The 23,400-nt window shown below is 37.1% G+C and overlaps 1 protein-coding gene across 1 annotated transcript in view; it reads left to right on the top strand.

The window, feature by feature from the left end:
- The window catches only part of RSPO2 (R-spondin 2), a 103,464-nt gene that overhangs the window by 62,355 nt on the left and 17,709 nt on the right, over positions 1 to 23,400 (top strand). The window contains 2 exon segments of the mRNA XM_065629582.1: positions 3,288 to 3,431; positions 4,535 to 4,723. Coding sequence (XP_065485654.1) covers positions 3,288 to 3,431; positions 4,535 to 4,723 — 333 coding nt within the window.

Here is a 23,400-nt window from a genome sequence, read left to right as displayed (position 1 = left end):
AGCAGCGGTGAAGCACCTTTCTTCACTCTCAGGTTCTGAAGATTGTTTCCAACCTTGTCAATGTTGCCCTGCCAAGGGTATGTGGTTGCTCTTTGGAGTTCTTCTGCATGACTAAATTTATTAACTCTTTCTCCACTTAACACCAATCTTTCCCCATACTTTCCCCCAAAGCTTCCAATTTTAGGCTCCCTCCTTTCACTGCTTCAAAAATCACTCAGGCAGTTACCCTTGTCTATCTGGAAACCTCTAGTGGGCACTATTTTCTGTTTATTGTTAGAGAAAAAAAATCTAAGCACATCTGAAGAATACTGTGGGTTATGCAGTATCCCTTCATGATTTGAAACTGTATGGAGGATGTCAAAAAAGAGTAGTTGTCAGTCTCAGTTGATCTTCATGCCACAGTGTAGCTGTTACTGACTTAAAATATGATTAGCACCCAGTAATCCCAAGCATTGTGCCGAGCATCACTTTGGTGAATTAAAATATTAACTTCAGAATTCTTAAAGCATGCCTAATATTCTTTCAGTATTTTCCCTTAAATTGCATCTGATACATATTACATGATAAGCATTTCATATTTGGCATAATTTATCTTAATACAAAAACATTGAAAATAAACTGCCTTGGTAGAAATATCCACCCAACCTTAATCCAGGGGCCCCTACTGATGCTTCCAAAATATAATTGCCATGACAAAGACTCTACTGTGATACAAAAGAAAACTGGCATAGAAGGCAAAGCAAAAGGTATAAATAGGATGGTAATTTTGAAGTATGATCAAGAAACTGAAAGAAGATTAATTCATTTTATGTTTAAATATGGAGTGTTCACATACATACTGTTAAACAGCGAGAGTTTTATGGAGGGTATCCCCAGCGTAAGTTAGGGCCAGCTTCTGCCTGCTAAGCATCTTTGTGTAATATTAAAAGGCAACTTGTACTGAATGTTTTTCATTTAATCCCTCTTCCACCCAAAAATGTTCAAATGGAATAAGCTTTAAACATATGACTCCTCAATATGTTTTGAAAGCAATAGTTGAAACATTATTTCAAAAATGTACTTGTGTAGCTTGTATGTGAAGGAGGGTCACATGATACTGATTTTTCATTTAATGTTCGATTCCAGTCCTCCTTATTGGACTAAATAGAAACGGAAAAACCTTGCTGTCTCTTCAAACTGTCTTGTGTGGGTGCGCAACAGGAAAATGTTTTGTTTTTGTTTTTTTTTCTCTGAATATTTAAACACACTGGATGTTTGATTCAAGCATTGCAATTAATAAAACACTTGCAGTACATCTTGACTGTAACAAACCAGATTTGCAGTTAACTTTTGCAGTACATCTCCAGGGCAGCTCTCCTTGAGTTCCACCTTGCAGATGCAGTGATTTTGCAGGGTCGTTTTATGGGCATTGATCAGGTGTTCTTTGGAGACTGGTTCAACCCTCACGAAAAAGAAATTATTGTTCTTGGGAATTTCCTATAAACTCAAGCATGGATAAGAAGCCCAACTTGTGCTGCTTATATGGACACAAGTTCTAAAAGCCCATTTGAGAAATGCTGGTGTTGATAACATGTGGGTTGTGTGTCTAAACAGAACCTGCAGAGCTTCCCTGTGGCAGCGCAAGACTCCACAGAATCACAGAATGTTAGGGATTGGAAGGGACCTTGAAAGATCATCCAGCCCAATCCCCCTGCCAGAGCAGGAACACCCAGGTTACACAGGAAGGTGTCCAGGCGGGTTTTGAATGTCTCCAGAGAAGGAGACTCCACAACCTCCCTGGGCAGCCTGCTCCAGTGCTCCATCAACCTCACTGTGAAGAAGTTTCCTCTCATATTTAAGTGGAACCTCTTGTGTTCCCTTTTGAACCCATTATCTCTTGTCCTATCATTGGTTGTCACCAAGAAGAGCTTGGCTCCATCCTCCAGACTGATGTTCATATTCCTTCTAACCAAAGAAAGGTGTACTGGCATTTTAAAGTTTTTTTTTCTTTTTTTCATGCAACCTGCCTGATTTATTGTCCAATGCCACAAGAAATCTGACCTAAAAAGCCTCATATTTCCCTAATTGCTAACAAAGAATAACTTCCCACCACAACCCAGTTCAAGTGTTATGATATGCCCTATTTTGGCCTGCTGACATTCAAGAGTAAATACAAAAATCTGTTTTATAAGTATTGCCTAAATTTGAAGTGTTGTTAGGGGATATTTACCAATAGCTATTTCAGAAGTCCTTATGGTTTGTGATTTTTTTTTTTTTCTTTAGAAATGAATGAAGAATAAAAGAATTACTAAGTGACCAAAAAGATTAGTATATTGTTGCACAACTTAAATAACAAATACTTCCTGCTGTGACAGCAGATAGCTGAAGACATGTAGTTTATGTAAACTATGTTAGCTGAAGGATTAGATAATTTAAATGAAGTGTTCATTACTTTTCCAAATATAATGTGTTTTACTTTTTACTCTTTGGAACATTTTTCCCTGGCATTTTTTTGTAGGTATGTATGACTGACTTTCATAAACCTCCATGTAAGTATTTCTGCTTTTCAGGTGTGCATATAATTGTTGATATCTAGTTTGTTTCCAAGTTGCCATGTTTTAGTATGGAATAGGATGTTTATGAACAGTCTGCTTCTGAATTTTCAGAGAAATACGGTATTTCAAAAGGCAATAGTATGCTATTGATTATAGATTTGTCCTTTAGTAACTTAACAATGGCTATCTTTTATGGATTGACTTCATTAATAATGGAGAGGAGTTATACCCAGAAAAATTGATGTTTTTTGCATGGTTGCACATGCATATGTGTAGATATGAACCTCAGACATAACATAAAAGTGTCCATTCAGCTATCTATAGGATCAACTCATGGGGGAAAAAAAAAGTTTCCTGCTTGGAATGACAAAACCCCCCAGAATACAGTACATATAATGCATTCATACTTTCAAAAATAATCTGTCACATCTTATTTTCCTCAAAATTCCTTAAACACAAGAATAACTTACATTGAACACTTTTCCTCCAAAAGGATATAATTAACTCAAATATTACTTAGAGGTTTTATCCACATTTTTGATAAAAAAATAAGGCCAAAAGGATGTAGAGGAGAATGTGGTAATTGATTACAGTTACCTGCAATTACTCTTATAGAGCAGATAGATTTCAGGATGACAATATTCCTCATTATAGCACTCTTGGTTTTGCTATTTTATTTCTTTATAAATCATTCATTTTTAGTCTCACCTTAACTTAGCTGTCTGATTGTTCCTTATAATCCTTTTGTTTCAGGATGCAGAATAGAAAACTGTGACTCCTGCTTTAGCAGAGACTTTTGTACCAAGTGCAAAACGGGCTTCTACTCGCACAGAGGCCGCTGCTTCCGAGGATGCCCCCCTGGATTTGCAGCCTTGGAAGAGCTTATGGAATGTGTGGGTGAGTCTTCTAGCACAGCAGTGCTGCTGAAGCAGCTCTTCTGCCAGGTGATTGGGTTCAAATACTTATGACATTATTTTTAATCTGATGCTTAGTATTTTCTATCAAGAAACATTCACTAATGGATTGTGTCTGGATCTCTTTACCAATAATAATAATAATATCCGAACTTTGAAATACTACATTATTAGGAATATCACTGTTGTTCTGCATTAGAACATTCTGTCCTCTTGACTGTAAATCACCTTGTATGGGGATTTTTATCTCAGAATTTCCTGAGGCCAGTTTTTGCAGCAGAATTTCAAATCAATGACGTACTCTTTGGATTCTCACCTTTGTAAAACTACCTGCTCATTTTGCCTTTTCCCAAGGCCAAAATGCAGGGGCAGGGCAGATTGAATTCCTGTAACATCTGGGCTTCAAATTCACTTTTAGTTTCTCTGCAGCTCCTCACTTTTCCATTAGTGAGTAACAAATATAAAACAGTAAATAAATGGTTTTAGTAGAAGTTTACTGTATAACTCTGAACCAGCATTGGCAGTTCTGAAAATATTTATCGAGTCCCACCATTTAGTGTTTTATCTTGGTGAGCCTGGGAACTGTGTCAGAACAGACTCTGTCTTTCAAGAATATTCTCTGTGTTTCATGGTGGAGAGCACTGGAAAAGTGAACTCTTGCACTTTGCAAATCCAGGTGACAACCAAAGAGTATATATTTATTAAAAAGAGAAAAATGTAAATCAATCCCATTATTTTAGGAGGGTTTTTAAATATTTGAGACTGAAACAATGTCTATACAGACAGATCGATACTCTGATGGTTTTATGCTGAGGTTGATGTCAGCTAAAAAGATTCTTTCAGGTTCCATAAGATATTTTAACTTTGTTCTAAGTTTTTGCCTTCTAACAGTAAAGCTTTTAAGTGGTGCATTCTACTAGTGTATTCTTGGTAATTTAAAACAAAACAAAACCCAAAAAACCCCAAAAAACAACCACAAAACAAAAAAACCCACAAACACACACAAACCGAAAATCAACAGCAATGAAGAAAAGCCAGAAGAATTGCCAACTCATGTCTAACTTGTGTTTTCTTTTGCTTTATCAGAAGGCTGTGAAGTAGGTCAGTGGAGTGAGTGGGGAACTTGCAGCAGAAATAACAAAACATGTGGATTTAAGTGGGGCCTGGAAACGAGAACAAGGCAAATAGTGAAGAAGCCAGCGAAAGACACGATACCGTGCCCAACCATTGCAGAATCCAGACGGTGTAAAATGGCCGTGAGGCATTGTCCAGGAGGTAAGCACAGTCCATGCCACAAAAATCTTTATGAGCTTTCCTTAACTGAAATCCTCTTTCTAACTTGAAAAAAGAGCTGTTTCTTCCCAGCTGAAGGGAAACCCTGCCTTTGCTCTGCCAGCCAGGGCTGAAAGGCAGCAGTACTATGTCAGTCTGAATTGGTGCAGCAGCACTCCAGGGAAAGGCTCGACGTGGCAGCGATTGGTCTCTCAGTAGACTGTGAAACCGTTTTTCCTGGTGTGGTAATGGGGTTTTTTCAACAGAGGTGCCTCATGGAAAAACAGTAACATATTGCAGTTTGAACCTCAGCATGAAAATGATAGCGATGGTGGAATAATTAATTGCTTTGAGCATGGCAGGAAAGATCATGATTCTAAACCTCTCTTCAGGCAGCACACCCAGTGCTGGTGTGACAGGTATTTAAATCAAATAAAGTTAATTATGCATGGTATTGTTAGCTGGGGCTATTAGCTAGAATGCACTACTAGTTCTGAATATTGTAGATTAGGGCCCAACTATGCTAGATGTGATATGAGCAGAATAGTGACAGGTATCAAGCATGAGACCATCTTGTGGCAATTACCGTAAGTAGAGAAAACACAATCAAATTTCTTTAGCATGATGTCCTAAGACTTACGTAGTGATACTAATTTGAAAAAGGAAATGGAGTTTCAAATTTGTGTTCAGTTTTGTAGACCCCAAAGTGGAGACACTTCACTGGTGGAGAGGAGTTCTTGTTATCTTTTAAATTGAAAGAATTAAACTTGTGCAGACTGAACATTTACAGAGTTTTCAGAATTTGTAGGAGAGGTGGGTAATCAACAGGTGACAAAGATGCCATTCCTCTTGGGATTCATAAGATTAAAGAAAGCTTCAGGCTTTGTGACTTCAAGAGATCTCTGGTCCAACCTTCTGCTGCAAGCTGAGTCAACCATGAGATTAGACAAATAAAAAGTAATAAAGAGTTTCAGAGTTCTAAGAAAAGCCATCATTTTATCAATAAGCTAAAACTGAAATAATCTTAGCATAGGTACATAAATAAGTATACTTTGTGTTCTGGGATTGTGCAATAAGTGTCTCTTGGCTTGAACGTGCCACCCACCAGCATCTGTGAAAATTATACACAAAATTTGACTTTATAGATTAGATCTATGCAAACTTCATTTTTGTCTCAAGGACCCTAATACGATCAGGAAGAGAATATAAAGTTGATTCTCTGTTATCCAGGTTAACTGAGTCTGTTATGCACTCTTTGTCCCTGTCCCACTCCCTATACTCATACCCAAGTGCATGCACACCAGAGAATAGTCATGGTGCTACAAGGGTGCATTGTACATCACAGTTAATCTGCAACCTGAATAAACTTCTCAAAAGCATTGAAGACTGGAAGCTACAAAATTAACTCCTCTAGAGGAAGGAAGAAGAAAAGGTAAAAGTCGAGGCTGATTTGGGCTGTCATGGTATGTGTCTCCTGGTGTCCTTGAATGCTGAGTCAGCTGCACTGAATGAGCACTTAGAGCCCGCTGAGGTGGATGGGCTGTTCTGAGTTTGTTAGAAGTAACTGGAAGTGCAGATGGGGGTAGCGATCAGATCAACTGGGGAATTTTTTTAAATGCTGAAATGGAATGAAATGAAAGGAATCTGGGTGAAGTTCTACAAAATCTCCAATCAATACTTTTTGTTGCTGTTGTTCAGATGCATGAAGTTTAGCTTATAGGGGAGAATTTGGGAAAACTGCAGAATATTTTCAATTTGACTCCATAAGGTAGAGATTTAGTCATTTATGCAGCCAATGTGTATGGAGGGAGATATTTCATGGATGCAATATCCAGCTTCCATATGAACGCCTGGCAAGTGGAATTTTACAGATGTGGTTTTAGCTTTACTAATATAGTTACAGTTCAAATTACTGTAAAGCATTAGGGAAGTGTGCTTTAGTGGACCACGGTGTTTATGAATGCTGCAGCATATTTATGTTACTGTGGTAATCTGGAACCATTGAACATTCATCCGTTTTTTTGTAGTAGATTCTCTTAAGTTGTTTCAAATTTTCTTGTCTAGCAATTCAGGTCACTGATTATAAAGATTAACCCCTCTAATTTTATCTTGTCAAAGGCATAGTGGTGGGCTTTTCTAAGAGTTAGGAAGTTTATTTCCTAGTCTATGTTCAAGATTTTTGATCATACCTCTGCATTTTTTTCACTGCAAATCAGGAAAGTTGTTGTTGCAAATGCAAATTCAATGTGAAAGGCTTGTAGGACTCTTTCATAACCATGGGCTCCAGTAAATCCTAAATATTACAGTCTTCTCCTGTCTTCCCATGATGTGGAATTCCCTGCCTGTGTTTTCAGAGATAAAAATAAGTATATACAAAACTACAGGTTTGAACTCTCCACATTGAATGCCGATGCTTAATACTGCTTCTGTGCTATCACATAAAGTACTGACCAGAGTATAAATGCCTTTCTCTCTCCTAAGAAATTCCTGGGAGGGAAAGTGTTAGTGGTGTTTTTAGAGCCTGGGGTAATCCGTCCCCAGGCCTGGTTATCTCTGCAGGTGAGGAAGCCACAGAGATTGTCCCATTCAAAACTCCTGCTTCATAGTATGTTTTAATTATGATTATATATATATATATATATATGGCCGGTCTAAGATCACATTGCTTTATCATATTTTAGTTAGCAGGTTGCCCCATTAGACAATTCCAATGTTTATTTGCTTGCTTACTGTGAAGTAGCAGAAGGCAGAGACATTGGTTACTGGGAAGCTGAAATTGAGAAGATCCTGGCTGTTAAGGAGTTAGAGTCTGTATTTTTTTAAAAAATACAGTGTTTTCCCAATATTAGAAATTTTGTAATGAACTTCTAAACGGAGGAAATAAGAAAAGTGTAAGGCTAGCATTCCTGGGGGACCAAAGAACCATCATCCCTGCAAATGCCAGTTGAGAGGCTGTTAATAAATCTTTTCTTCCTGACATTGTCGGTACATAGACTCACACAAACATGTAGGATAAGTATTGGATTATACAGCTAAGACGGTTGTAGATTGTGGTGGATTATATTGAGCACAGGAAGTAAGGATATTTTTTGGTAGAACAGGGTCAAAGAAAGTGCTTTTGACACATGCTTTCTAATTCTGTACATTTTAGAGTTACTGTTTATGGTCCAGATCACAGAAAAACCTCCAAAGCTGATTTTTACATGTATGCAGATGAAGTGGAGTTAAATTCAGTTTTCCTACTAAGTACTTCAGTTTCCTATTTATCAAGGATTGAGGTGTTACCCATCTGGCCATATGGCTGTGTTACAAATCTAGCTGATGAAGAATTCTTTGTCACTTCCCCAGTATTTGTGGAGTTATAGAGACACGAACTGGAATGCAAGTGAAAGATGATTTCACTTCTTTCCTACTGAAGCCAGCACTCTCCTTAATTTCAAATGTTACTCAGCGGTATTTTCTTATTGCCAGTACTAATTGATTTAACTGTTATTACCAGCTGGGAACGTTACATTTGTGTATCTGTTCATGTTATGTATGTTACCCTGTGGCTTGGGTGTAACATGACTCATACTATAAGAGGTTAGACTTAAAAGATGATGACTTGGATTGTTCAGGCCACCTCCTACATGTGCTGATCTCTTCCTGATAAGGAATTTTCTCCTCTTTAGGTCAAAAAGAAATTTTAAAAGATTTTTTTTTAAAAAAGAGTGCTTGTTACAAACAGTGGGGAAATTAGGAGGCAGAAATGTTCTGTGGGCCAATACAGCTTGCTGTCAGGAATTTTTCCCAAACATTTATTAGAAACATTTTCTTTTTACCTCTCATTTTTACATGTTCCCCATGTTCATCTCAGTAAATTACTCCTCCTTTATTTGTACCCTGGAGATACTTGCAGATTGCTTTCATGTTTCTTATAAAATATTACAAAGGCAAGCAAAGCAGCTCTTCAAGTTAGCTGACACACAAATATTACTCTATTTCTAGTAAAAATCATGATGCCATTTCTGAATGCTTATCTCGGACATGAAGAGAGGTGAAGATGGGATGTATGTCTACATTTACTTCCTGATCTGGAAAGAGGGAAGGCATTGGGACAGGACATGAGGCTACCAGTAGAAGTTCTTCCCTGACACAGACACGTAATTGGATGGACTTCATGGTGTTTGATTGCACTTTGGAGCCTTTTTATGCAGTAATCTTTCTTCTTTCCATTGCTACAATAATATTTAAGAGTTCTGGAAGAGCAACAGTAAAATGTTCCAATCGGACTTTCTGTCTTTGTGCAGTTACATTTCGTTATTAATACTCAGAAATTGTGACTGAAAAGATTAAAAGATAAAAGAATATATACTTAAATATAGAAAACAAATATGCAAAGCTGCAAAATGTATGTTAGGTAAGTAGTATGTGTTATTTTAACCTGATAAGTTACTAGTGATATGGCAAACAGGGAGTTAATGATCCCACTTTGCAAAAAAATATTTAAGGTAGGATAAACAGTATTTAGAATAAAACTGTATATACACTTTGAAGACACTAGCTATACACTTAAAGTGTACTAAACTAGCAGAATTTCTAAGAGAAGCCATGTTACAGGTATAGTTATCTCTAGTAGGTAAGTATTTTTTCCTTCTTTAAACTGACATATCTCCTCTGAGAGTGAATGCCTTAACATTTCTGGCTTTAACTTGGCAACCTGCAGTATGAAGGGTCAAATATGTTATTGTGCTGTTCCTTGACTCCACCCAAAAGTTTGGTGCTAACATTTGTTTTCTTTTGAAACCTGGCAAAATACATCAGGATTCCTCTCTTTATTAGATTTATTTAGAGGAGGCTAACAACAATTTTTTTTAGTTGTGCAACCAACAAAATCACAGAATTATTGAATAATACGGGTTTGAAGGGACCAAGGGAGGTTACATAGTCCAACCTCCTGCTCAAAGTAGAGTCAGACAAAGTGGTCCAGGACCATAACCTGTTTTCATTGAATTTCATGAGGTTACTCTCAGCTACAATGAATCTCTTCATAAGTGAGAAATAATAAAACCTCAAATATAGCACCAGAAATCAGTGAGTGATCTGTGTGATCAGACAGATGATTATGCTCTTTTAAGCTTTTTGACTATATCTACACTGCCGTGTCCAATGTAGGAAAGTTTGTGAGCCAGGATGCTTTTGAGACCTTAATTTATAGCTTGCACTTGTAGTCACAAGTAGGCACGATACCTACAGACAGCATCTGCCTTTTGAGTGTCAATGCTAGAGTGGTCTCCAGGTGGGTCTCTGTAAACATAATCACCACATTTTATGTCTCCTGTTGGCCTCGCAATGTTGTCACAAGAACAGGCAGCCTAAGTGGTAAAGACTGGTCTGGGAACAGCAAGAACTGTTGGCTTGTCCACAGGGACAGTTGAGCACTGGGCTAGATTTGCATAGTCACTAACCTCGGAAGTTTCCAAGACCTGACTGGACAAAGTCCTGAACAATCTGGTCTGAATGGTCTTGATGATACTGAGAGCAGAAAGTTGGACTGGGGACCAGCCTGGTTGATTCTGCTGCTTTGAATGGCAGAACATGGTGTGGGTTTAGGCTGGAAGAACACTGTTCAGGCTTAGCAAAATTTCCGATATCTTCTACTCCCAGTTAGAGAGAATCTGGAATGACTGGTCGTAAGGAAAAGGAACAAAAAAAGTTTTACCATATTTGTTATAGTGCTGAGATCTCTTAATTTGGCCTGTTTGATTGATGTTGAAATAACATGTGGAATATGTTTAATTTTGAATATAATGCTAACTGTTTCATGCATTTCCATGTTTAGCTTTAAGCAGTATGGAAACTTAGTGAGAAGTGCTGCTTTCTTAATTTACTTTTTTGTTGTTTGACCTCTTAACTTAATTATCTTTGGCTGAATGCTACACACTTGTAATTTCAAAATCTTGCATAGGATCTAAAAGATACATGTCACTATGTACCTTTATTTTAACTTAATGCACAACGGCAGTCTAAGAAAACACTGAAAAAACAGCAGAGGTACTATAGAGATGCAGATATAGAATTGTACTTTATTTCTAGATTTGCTTTGACTTTTCAAATTGTAAAGAAACTCCAATCTAATTTGTTGACATTTTTAGTAACTTGAGGATTTCATTCAATTGTTAGCTAAATCATGACATAAATGTATGTGGCAAGTTATAGATAAAAGAAAATGATCCTACTTAAAAATTATTATCTTATAAGTTGAGGCATGATCTGAAGAGGGCTGCTAGCAAACAGAAAGCATTGCGGTTCTGGGCAAGATGTCAAGATTTACAAACAGTAAGTTATTACTGCTTTGGTTAGCAACACATGAATCTTGAAGACATTGGAATATTATTTATCACTGTAATACTAAAACTTAATGTTTACAAGTCTTATCAGCATTTTGAATGAGACTAGTACATGGTATTTACAACAGTTACTGTCATTGCCTACTGCAGATCTGTGTTAATTTTGCAGTAACACTGGAACAAATCTGTCCCTTTTTTTTTTTTTTTTTTTTCCTCAGCAGACAGGTAGAAACTGTATGAAGTGTATCTGTGCTGAGTACTGGCTCTGCTAGAATATCTGTATTGGCAAGCAGGCTTGCGTCCTTGATGTATCTTGAGAGCATCAATTACACTCTGACCAAGAAGGCTTGGCCTTTGCTTGTCTGAAAATATAACCCACAATTTTCAGTTACAAAGCATGACTCAAAGCTTCTGAAGGAAAAAAAAGGCAAAAACATTTTGGTATCACCCGAGAGCTTACAAGAAGTAAATTCTACCAAAGATGTGTTTTCTCAGTGCACATTAGGAAAGAGATAGCAATGAGCAAATATTTTTGTGAGTGTTTTAGTTGATGGTTGTTCTGCACATTTTGTGAAGGAGCTAACGAGTGGGAGCAAGGAGGGACAAGATGAAAGTAGTTTGGAGACTTTCCAGAAAACCAGGACTGTTTTATAGTGTAGCTTAACCCACCTACCCTGCAATGCTTGTTAGGAAGTTCAGGAAACAAGCTTTTGTCAGCTGCAGAATCTGCTGGTCTGGATTGTCAACATCTGCTTTGTACAGAGGACGTTGTGCTGAGGGTATTATATATATTTTTTTTTCCCCCCTACTCTTTAGCTGTTCATGTTCAGAAGGGACTGCTGCAGGTAAAAACTAATAGTAAAGGAAATCCGAATCCTAAGGAAAACGCAATCTGTAATACTGTTTATTTCAGTGAGAGTGCTGCCAACTAGACTTTAAGTATTTTAAATTAAGGCACATAGGTAAGAGATATATTATCAATGGCCAATAAGTTTGTGCCAGCTTCTAAAAAAGAAGACACAGGTTGTCATTTCTATTTGGTGATAATAAAAGAATCAAAACTGAATTAGTAGTTTGGGTTGGAAAGGACCTCAGGAGGTGGTCTACTCCAACCTCCTGTTAAAACAGGACAGCTGTCAGAAAACTAGGATTAGCTATTACATGAGCAGATACATTCTTTCCTTAAGGCTGATGAACAACAAATCTGCTAGATCCTGACTACCCAGTATGATATGTTTGTGTTCACAGCTATAGGACAGATATATAGAAAGATTAATATAAACTTTTTTTTTTTACAAACAGTGTAATTTGTCTTCTATTTGGTCATATGAGTGACAAAATATGTGATTGAATGAATCTATGAAAGCCTGTTCTGAAACTTCCCTTTCACGCAAAATGTTTCAGCTGAATTTGTGTTATAGCACTAAAAAACCCACCACCACCACAAAAACCCAAACCACAAAAAAACCCAAATGAAAACCACAAAAGAAAAACCGACCAGACAAGGAAAAAGCACAGCCCCCCGTCCCGCCAAACAACCACCCAAGAAACAAAAACTCTGAATATGTGCAGGAAAGAAAATGTGTACACATGTGTGAGCTAAGAGATTAAGTAAATGTTTTACACATGCATTTGATTCATATTCATTAAAATGAGTTCAAGTATAAACTTAGTGTGACTTTTTAAAAATTACTGTTGTTTTTCTATTGCGTTGTTGGAAGCAATCCTTTCCCTGGTTATTTTCTGAAGGGAAAATGCAATCTGATTTGACTTGTATCTGAAAAGTAGTTAGTTTTTATAAGCTGTGTAAACTTGAACACCAGTTTGAATAGCAGTTATGTTTAGTTCTAAACCCAAGTACTATATGGCAAGGACCAGCATCCAGCTTTCATTTGCAGATTTTAGAGGAATGACTCTTCTTTGCTGTCATTAAACTACGTCACATTGCTTGATGGTCTAGACGGCTCTCAAAGCTCTGAACAAGATATGGCTGTTGACTCATCCTTCTCCATTTTCTATGTGTTAGAAATAGGGTCAGTTAAATTAAGCAGCTAAACAATTGAGTGCCCTGAAAAATATGAACGCTTTTTGAGAATGACCCTTCCAAGATTTAGTTCTTTCTCTGCTTGTGCCAATTCAGTGTTCATACAATTTCTTAAAGTTTGAGGATATTTTTAACTGTTCAGTTTTTGGGTTGGTATTTTACTTGAAACAGGTATGGTGGAACTTGCGTGGAAGTTGTGGTAGCTTGATATTAAGTCACAGTGTTCCTACTAAACTTTTTTGTTCTTTTAGTCCAGATTAATAGTACAATGGGTTACAACTGCAATTATTAAAATATGTGAGTTTCTGTGAATATGCTCAACTAATACATTACTTATATTGAAACCTGTAATTTAAATATAAGTAGCCTAAATTTCCTTGAAGTGCTGTTGTAGTGAAGTGTGGTTTTGGTTTGTTTGCTTATTTAACTGATAGGTCAGGTTTTTAAAGGTTTTAAGAGGCTTGATTCTCTTTGACTTCAGCTAAATTTAAAAATTCATGGCTCTTTTTAAGACTAGGAATAAAATCTGTCTAAGATGACCCTTACAGGACACCTTTCAAGACAGTGGCAAAACATTTTCGTGGGAAAAGGTTGTTTTCTGTTTTGGTTTTCCTTCTTTAGTACCACTGCCCAAAGCATACCTTGTAATGGACTACATATATATATACCTGAGTGCAAAGTTTTAGCTCTAAGTACCTTAACAGGACAATTCAGCCTGTGGAAATTCATGTATTGTTTTATCATATTGCAGCATGATATGTTTTCAACTTATTTTCAAAGAATTATCGCGGAGTTACTGACAGTACAGAAGTGCCAACTCAAGCACATTTTCCCTTTCCTTCTGAATAGAAATTATCTTTAAATCCCCCTTTTCAATTAAAGTAATAGGAAGTATTTTCTTGGGAAGACTTTCACACAGTTTTTCCAACCATTAAAAGGCTGTATGCAGAATTTCTTTATTGCTATTATTACACCTTAGACCAGATGAGCACTTTCAACATATGCGTTTCCTTAAGTATATTGTATTTCAGAAGTAGCCCGAGTATCATGTGATGCAGTATCTCCTATGGGAGTTATCTGTTTTTAATGAATAACTGAGAAAGTCCCAGAGTGTAAATCCTCATAAATGACCAGAGTGTGAGTTAGAACTGTCCCGTGGCAATTATTCAGTTCAGGATTGTTTAAAAATGCTGAAAGCGAGCCAGCTGCTAATCCACGTGGAAATACAAACACTGAAGAGCTGCAGCTGATCCAAGTGCACGGACTGAATTTGTCCATAAAAGGTACCTGACAGATTTTATTGTGCACGCCCTTATGAACTAACTCCTGTTGGTTTTGTCTTTTGCAAATTCTGAAACTACAATCCACCTGTAGGAGGAAAACACATGTACTACTTTGTTTCTGAATCTCAGCCAGACAGCTTTTTTTGTACATTACGGTGTCAGCTGCTTCAGTCACAGCAGAGAAACCAGCTAATGCTCACCTACATGAGATGACTTTTTCCTCCGTGAGGATCAGTCAGTAAGGCATGGTTCTGTGTGTGTGCTCTCCCAAACCACAGGTGTGGGTATGGCAGGTCTGGAGAGCCATCTGCTGCATGTGTGGCATGACTAGAGAGCAATCAGCTTTGCTTCTTTTTAAGGATTCATTAAGGCCTTCCTTGCACAGAAGTGTCTTCTCAAGTAGTGAATGTATTAGGCTATACAGATATTACTTGTTTTCATGACATTGATGCAAGGGCCCGTTCTGGGTTGGCTGGGACAGGGTTAATTTCCAGAGGAAGCTGACAGGGGGACACAGCCAGGACAGCAGACCCAAAGCAGCGAAAGGGATATTTGATACCATATAATGTTAATGGTAGGACTTGATGACCTTAAGGGTCTTTTCCAACCTAAATGAAGGTAGCCCAAGACATAAGACTCATGGATTCAGACTGAATCTAGTAGAAATGGTATCCTCCTATTTATCCCACAACCAGACAGGGTAAATCTGGAGACTAAAGAATCCAGCAAAGAGGAGGAGAGAGGAAAGAATCCGAGAAATAGACAGTTAATGGCTTCTTCCCATTCTTTTAATTTTTTTTTTCGACAGAAAAGAAATCACATAGGGACACTTGATTCATAATTAATAGTTTTATTAGCTGAGTGCAAAAGGTAAAGCCTATCTACACATGCTGCTTCACTGACTGGTTTCCAATGTTTTTTAAAATTTGACCCACAATGGACAGGTCTACAGTGATGTGCAATTCAGAGGCTCCCAAGCTGGTGCTGCATAAGGTAGCTCAAGAAATGGAGACAGTTTAAAAGTGTCAGCCTAATGCTGTGCAAGAGTTAATTACCCCTGCTGAGAGACAGGATTTATTAGATCTGGCACAGTGTTGTGCAGATACAATGTTTTCAGACCACAGGGTACTAGGTTTGTGATAATGAACTGTGATTTGCTGTATGAACGCATAGCTCACGAGTGCTAACCTGGGGGTTTCATTCTCTTGTGGGTTTTGTTCCTGACAATTATCATGGAGAGGCTCTCAAATTCTGGAAAGGGACAGTGCTCAATTTGTAAATACAGCAGCTTCCAGTACTTTGCTGTAGGATAGATTTGATTTAATTAACTTGCACCAGCTGGCTACAGGAGTCAAGGGGGAATGTGGACAGGGAATAGGTGGGGGACCAATCTCCCCAGTTGCTCTCACATGATCAAGTTGCTGCTAGTGTAAGAACTAGGCTGGAGTCAAGGCTGATTTTTTTTTTTTAAAGGATGTGCTGTGGAAATCCTTCATAGAGAACTTCTAGATATGTCTACATTATTACCTCTCATGAACAGCACAGGAGAGGAAGGGAGGAAAAGATCTATCGTGTGGTGGGGTTTTTTTAATTATTATTTTTCTGGGATTTCTGAGGTGATTTTACCTCAGGTTGTAAAGCCTGGACACCACTGATTCTCATAGTACTTTTTGCTTTGTGCCTCAGAGGTGAATGCAGAGGGCTTACTCTTGAACAGTTTGACTTTCAGGTTCATTCTGAAGAACTATGAACATGACTGCAGATAGTGTTTGGCAAAGTAGTGGGAACACAAGCAGAAAAGAGCAATAGAAAGCAAGAATTTCTCATTATGTGCTTATACAAACAGTTCAACACAGTAGAAAGAGTACTGTGAAAACTGTCAGACTATTTTGCTTCATTTATTGCTTTTCGAGTTGCACAATCAAACCTTAGCTGTTGACTAGATGCAAGTGCCAAGCAGCTCTGATCAGATCTAGCATAGCTGTCTGGAAACTACACTGCATTTACCTTTAATACTATAGTATCGTCAATACTGACAAAAGTGCTACATTTGTCTGCTACTTGAAACGACAAATGCCTAAATGATTTATAAAACAAGGCTCATTAAAAACTACCACAAAGATGGTTATATTCCATCTTTGTATTTTCTTTCTCTGAATTTATGAACCAGATGATGCTACCTCCTAACTTACTATCTGTTCCTTGTAACTTCTAAACTAGAAGAAATAACTTTTATGAGGCCTAGCAAAGAAAACTCAGAATTTGGCCAAATATAAAGAATAAATTTTAAGCATTACAAAAGATTGTGCAGGAAAGATGCACTATAAATAAGTTCACAACTCTGCCTTATAGCACTAGGAGCAATATACGAGAAGGACTATTAGAGTGTATTTACAATAGAAGAAAAGAGATTGTATTCAATAACTGATGGCTGAAGAAATTTCTGGGCCTTAAAAATGCCATAGGTAAAACATATCTACTGAGCTAGTTGTGTCGGGTTTCAAATCGTTGCTCTGGCTAGACAACTAGAATAGCTGGTGGAAGGTCTCTAGATAAAGGAAGATGCAGTGGCAGAATACAGGGAGGGAAGTCTTGAAGGAAAAGGAAGTTGGTTTCAAGATCATCACAAGCTATATCAGTTTTATAACACAAAATACTGACATTCTGATGTAATAGTCAGAATCAATTTTTCATAATCGTTCAAGGTGATTAAATATATGTACTCTGCAGGATTTATGAATAGATGCTATCAGCTGTAATTTTCTGCACTCAGTACATGATTATTCTGTCACTAGACTTTCTTAATCAGCTCTGCAATCCAATGCCAGCTTGAGCATAGGCTGCAGTAATTCCTCTTCTGAGTGCAGGGGAAGCCAGTGGATCATGAGTCCCAGACATATAAATGGAAAAATCCTGGGATATAAGGTTCATTTTCTCCTGCAGCTGTGTCAAGGAAAAGGAGAAGGGGGATTTATCATTTCTGAAGAACTTGGTAATAGAGATGGCCCAAAAATGAGCGAAGTGTTTTGTAAGAGGTTTTACAACATGCTGAATATTTCTTTCAACTGTGTGTGGGTTTTTCTTTTAAATAAGTAATTTTTCTTAAAATTTAAACCTCTAATAAAAGCTGATTCATACATCTTTTCCAGAACAATATTACTTTTCTCTTCCAAACATCTGAACTATTTTTTCAGGGAGATAAAAGAAATTCAGTTTCTTTGGAGTGGAACACCCCCACCCTTATATTACAGTGTCACAGGTTTACGATATGTCAAACTGTGGCTCAAGCTTATAAAGCATTAACATCTTAGTTCTTTGGGTGAGATCCTTATCTGGAATAGATCAGTGTTGTTCTATAGATGAATTCCTATTGATCTCTTATAGCATTGATGAGCGTGAGCTTCTTGATGGTTATTGCCAGAAGTTCCATCAAAGTTAGCAAAGTTTTATTGCCTGATTGGTTTAAATGACAAGCAAATCTGGCTGTTTCATAATCATTGATTGTTCCACAAATAAAAGGATCTTAGAACTTAAAATAAGAGCCAGAATATAACTACGGTCCTTCTCACTTCACTGAGCAATTTTGAAATTCTAGATTGTCATAAAAGAAATGATTTTTAAAATTATTTTAAAAGAAAGATAAAATCAGTTGAGTATGGAAAAAGAGTTTAAATAGTGTTGCTGGACTTGGAGTTATAACTGGCTGCATCAGTGTGTGCACTTCAAACCTGGGAGAAATGTGCTGCAAAAGAACCGCTTAAATTATTATTATTATTTTTTAGACAGTTATCCAAGTTAGCATCTCCATATCATCTTTCAGGGCTGTTAAAACAGGGTGTGGATCTATTGACAGGGGTGTGGTGTGCTTTTTTATTTTTTAATGTGAACCAAAATTTCACCTAATTATGCAATTAATTGTGTAAACTCTCTAGAACTGTTCAGTATGTGGTAAAGACATCATGTAACCTCACGGGCAATTGAATTGTTTTGGCTACCTGTTATACCATCATACTAATTTTTCTAATGACTGTTCTAAGACAATAATAAACAACAGAATAGCAGAAGACCTTTATACCGAGAACAGTGTGATGGGGAGACTTTGGGCTTCTCCCTCGATCAAAAATGACTGATTTGGGGAAGACATTTCTTTGGGAAATGAAAATCTGATACTATCAGCATTGCAATGTTCCAGCTACCAAAGGAAAGGTACAAATGCCCTGAAATCTGTAAGAGGATTCATCCCCTGTGGACACTTGGAGAAAGCTCAGGTACTTCCTTCAGCAAAACTCTTTGAACTGTGGAAGTTACCATGTATCACTTGCAGGAACTGTTTTAAAAAAGTGTTACCTTATTACTTCCTAAGATGATTAAGTGAAGAGAATAATATAGTAATGAGAACATTGATGGTAGTTCCCTGTATTTCTTTCTTGTGTGACTTTTTTTTTTTAAGCTCAGCTACTGGAACCATCACATAATAACAGTTTTCATGTTCTAGCTATTTTTCCAGTCTTTGTAGCTGCAGGCAAATGTCTGAAAACATGGACACCCTGAATGTTTCAACAGCAGAAATTAAATAAAAAGCATTGGAAATTAATTATTGTTTTAAAATCTAGTGGTTTTAAATTTTACTTGCAGCTGGCTCATGATTTTTGACTCAGTGTGGCTGTCAAACTTGTATTTGACACCTAACCCAAAAAGGAACATGTTCAAAGGTGCTAGTTTAGAGTTTTCAGTATTTTCCAGAACACTGTGTCTCATTTAGGCATCCATATGAAAACCAATGTATTTCTGTATGAAAATACTTGGCATATAATTTCTGAAGAAGAGAATGTTGTTGTGTCAGTCTGTACATTTGGCATGTTTCCAAAGACCTTGCTTTCTTGATATTTATGTAAAAACCTAGTCAGCAGCAAAAAATCAAGTGTTATTAGTGAAGGAACACTTCAATGCAATGAGCTAACGTGCTAATTTGAGGGATTAGAAATTCATATTCTAGTTTAGGCTCTGAAAATGCGCTAACACAAAGCATTGTGACTGAGGTAAACAGCTGTTAATTTACTTCCTTGCTTCCTGTCAGCAGTTTCATTGCTGTTGAGTAGGTGTAATTGTGTGTCCTCAAAGAGATTGCTCTAAAACCAGTTATGACATTGTCAGACTTTCCAAATCCTTTGTTCAGCACAGCAGTTTCCTGCTACAGATAAAAATACTTCAGTCTTTAGTTAAATTTAAAATCTGCTTGTAAAAAGTAGCTTTTTTTAAAAAAATATGTATAGTCTTCAAAGTTGACTTGATTGAAGTTATCCTATTACATAAACGCTTGTGAGTGTGTTGTTCGGCTGTGCCAAGTTTAAAATTAAAAAAGTGCATTTTAAAAGGCTGTGGAATGGTAATGGTGCCACCATGCTACCAAACGTGTTAGATTTTTGGAAGCAAGCACTCTCAGATTGTTTAACGGTCCGGAGTAGTCGCAAGGGTAAAGTGTGGGAGGTTTGAAGCCTAAGCCATTTTACAGAGAATGGAGTTTTAACAGTTACTGCTGTGAGCCATATGACTCAGCAGTAACTCCAAGAAAAATTGTTTATGCTTGGCAGAAGTTAACACTAAAGCGCCATAATCTCATTTTTGCTAGCAAATATATTTTCCCATTAAAAAGGAACGAAAATGTACTTAAGGTGATCTTATACTTCTGAAGATAAGTGTAAGAGGTACTTTGTCTAGTTTTGGAGTGGTTTTGTGCCAAATTTAAAAAAAAAATTAGTAATCAGATCTAGATTTTCCTTCTTTGAAGCTTCATACAGTGTTTATTATAGACTACCTTTATTTTGACATAAAAATAGCAGGAAACTGCATATTTAATCATGTCTATAATGTTAAAATTTGGAAACATTTTTGTTTGAGCACTGTAGCTCAAGAGCCAATATTTGTTATTCTGCTTTGGTTTTTATAGCTCTCAACATATTTGGCTAAGTTACGGAAACTTAGATTTTGTGTGCGCTTAATTTTTTTCTAAATAGGTTTGACATCTCATGTTTTTCATTTATACCCACAACTTACCATGTTGCCCTCAAAAGATAATGCTATACATTAGACAGATTGGGACAATAGCTCTTGGTTTATGTATAGTATAAATATTAACATGTATGCATACATTCATAGAAATAAAATATTTGTATGACTCCAAGCTTGCTAGTATTTCCTAAATCCAGAAGATACTTAAGCTAGAATAATTTGAATCTTAGCTATTGGTACTTCTTTTAATGCACTGCTGTTCAGGCTTTCAAAAATTTGTTCCATAACAATTTTTTTATTAGCAGGCCCTACTGAGTGCTTGGCACTTTTGAATGTTTGCTACTGAAGAGTATCCTTTCAGAAGGACAAGGGTGTTTTAAGAGATTATTCTGGCTTTTTTCAAAATGCCTTAATGACTTCTAGGTGAACTTGCTATTTGGAGTCCACAGGGCTTTGTGAAAATGTCCATCTTTAACTTAGTCTCCTTCTGCCCAAAGTAATGGTATTGTAGAGGATGCTGTGGGATTTTTACAGTCTTGTATTTCTCCATAGAAAAAATCTAGATTGTAAAATGCTAGATGACAAATAGTCCCACAGAATCTTTTTTTTTTTTCCAGAAACAGTGACCAATTTATGAAGCATTTCTGACAATGTGTCAGTTACATTTATTAGCCCAAATAGGACAAAATAATTTGGTAGTCACATGTGCTGAACACTCCTCAAGGAGCCCTCCATGGCTTTCATTTAGAAATGAGGCTTGAAACAGTTGGCAATAAAACTTTTTCACTGTTCTAGGAATTGGCCGGTATCAGTGAAAATATACTCAAATTATTTTCAAGTATTTAAAACCTTATTTTTGCGAGAGCCAAATCAATGGTGGAATAATGAAAGAAAGAGTGGGGGGCAGATTTCTTCATCATAGCTACTTGTGAATTACTAGTTTGGAAGAATGATAGCGCAGTATGTCTTTGAATAAAGTCAGTATATCAACTCACATCCCTAGAATTCTTACCGTAACATCAAGAATATTTATCTTTCTATATTATTGCAAAAATTATTGATCATCGTTTAATTTATCTTACTCTTAAAAAGAAGGGATAACCATTTCAGTAGGTAATAGAAACACGTGAAATCTCACCTTGAAATCATGCCATAGAACAATCTTTCTTCCAGTCATTTGGAGCTTCCAGTACTGGCTAAAAGTAGGAATTGCAGAAGCATATGAAAATATTCAAATGGTGGTTAATGGATTGTATTATAATTTGTATGATACTATTGTACTGTGTATAATTGTGTTACTTGATATACCACTATTTTTCTAAATGCCAAGATGTGGCTGGTAAATAACCTTTAAACTTCATTTCATGGTTACTACAATAAGTGAGTTTCAATGGAATGGTACAGTCTGGAGAGAAGACATAGCTGTTGCGCACACTGTGCATTTTTGTTGGGACATTTCTACTTCTGGATTTTTTTTTTTCTGAGCTCTCTAACATAGCCACAAAAAATGATATGTTTTTTAAAGTCACTTGAGAGGGGGGAAAAAAGTCTTACAGTATTTCATAATGTTCTGTTCAAATCTTATGCATAATTTATCAGACCTGCTTTTGATATTCTTGTTCGGTGGAGCAACTCTGCACTCAGGATGCTCATACAAAGACAGATCTGCTCTTATGCAGGTGCTTGCATAATGCGTACCGAAAATCAAAACTCTCAGACTGTAGTAGTTTTATCAAAAACTGAATTTTCAAAATTGCTGAGCTTAGCAGACATGCATAACGCTATCAGTTTTCTGCCCTCCCATAGAAGAATCACAATATTTTATTTTAAAATTAATATATTAAAATAAGTATTTACTTCATTTTGAGGGTGATTACAAAAAGCATCACTTAACATAAATTCGCCAAAATGTCTACATGTCATTCCCTCTGCCTTTGGTTATGTCTAATGACCACCAGGCTCCTGGAACATTTCAAAGCTATTTCCAGACATTGCCAGTTCCCCTGTGTGCTTCTTTCTTCCTTCTGTCTTTGACACAGTTCTCCCTGTTTATCTATATTACTCCCCACTTCCCTGGTTTCCTTCTGCTTCCTATGCTTGCATTATTTTTTTTTTTAATAACCAGGGGTTTTTAACTTTTATTTACTCATTAATGCTATAATTCACGCTTTCAATTTCACAAGCTATATTTCAGTCTTCTTGAAATAAATTAATTGATGTAATTACTCTAGACTGATAATATATTTTTTATCAGTCTACCAGATAATTTTGATGTTTGATCGTAACATTTAATATTTAATAGATAAAGTAAAGAGGATATATTTGTACAACCCTTAAATAAGAAATCTCAATATATTGATATATTTGCACCAGCAGTGTGCCATTACAGCAAAGAAGGCTAATGGTGTCGTGGGCTGCATTAGGAGGACCGTTGCTGGCAGGTTGAGGAGCATCCTTCCCCTCTTCTCAGCACTGGGGAAGACACACCTGGAGAACTATGTCCATCTCTGGGCTCCTCAGTACAAGAGAGACATGGACATACTGGAGAGAGTCTGACATAGGGCCATGAAGATGATTAAGGGACTGAAGCATTCCTCATATGAGGAAAAGCTGAGAGAGCTGGGACTGTTTAGCCTGGACAAGAGAAGGCTCAGGGGGATCTTCCTAATGTGTGTAAATACTTGAAGGAAGGGTGTGAAGGGGATGGAGCCAGGCTCTTTTCACTGGAGCCTAGTGCCAGGACAAAAGGCAATGGGCACAAACTGAAACACAGCAGGTTGTTGCTTTTGAACATCAAGAAACAGTTTTTTACTGTGAGGGTGACCAGACACTGACGCAGGTTGCCCAGGGAGGTTGTGCAGTTTCCTGCCTTGGAGAAAGTCAAGTCACCTGGACATAGTCCTGGGCAAATAGCTCTATGTGGTCCTGCTTGAGCAGGAGGGGCTAGACTAGATGACCTCCAGAGGTCCCTTCCAACTTCAATCATTCTCAGATATAGTTTGATTTCAAAACATA

The sequence above is a fragment of the Caloenas nicobarica genome, chromosome 2, assembly GCF_036013445.1.
Source record: "Caloenas nicobarica isolate bCalNic1 chromosome 2, bCalNic1.hap1, whole genome shotgun sequence".
In the NCBI taxonomy this organism is placed as follows: Eukaryota; Metazoa; Chordata; class Aves; order Columbiformes; family Columbidae; genus Caloenas; species Caloenas nicobarica.
Note: the sequence above shows the minus strand (reverse complement) of the source record. Positions and strands in the feature narration are given on the sequence as shown.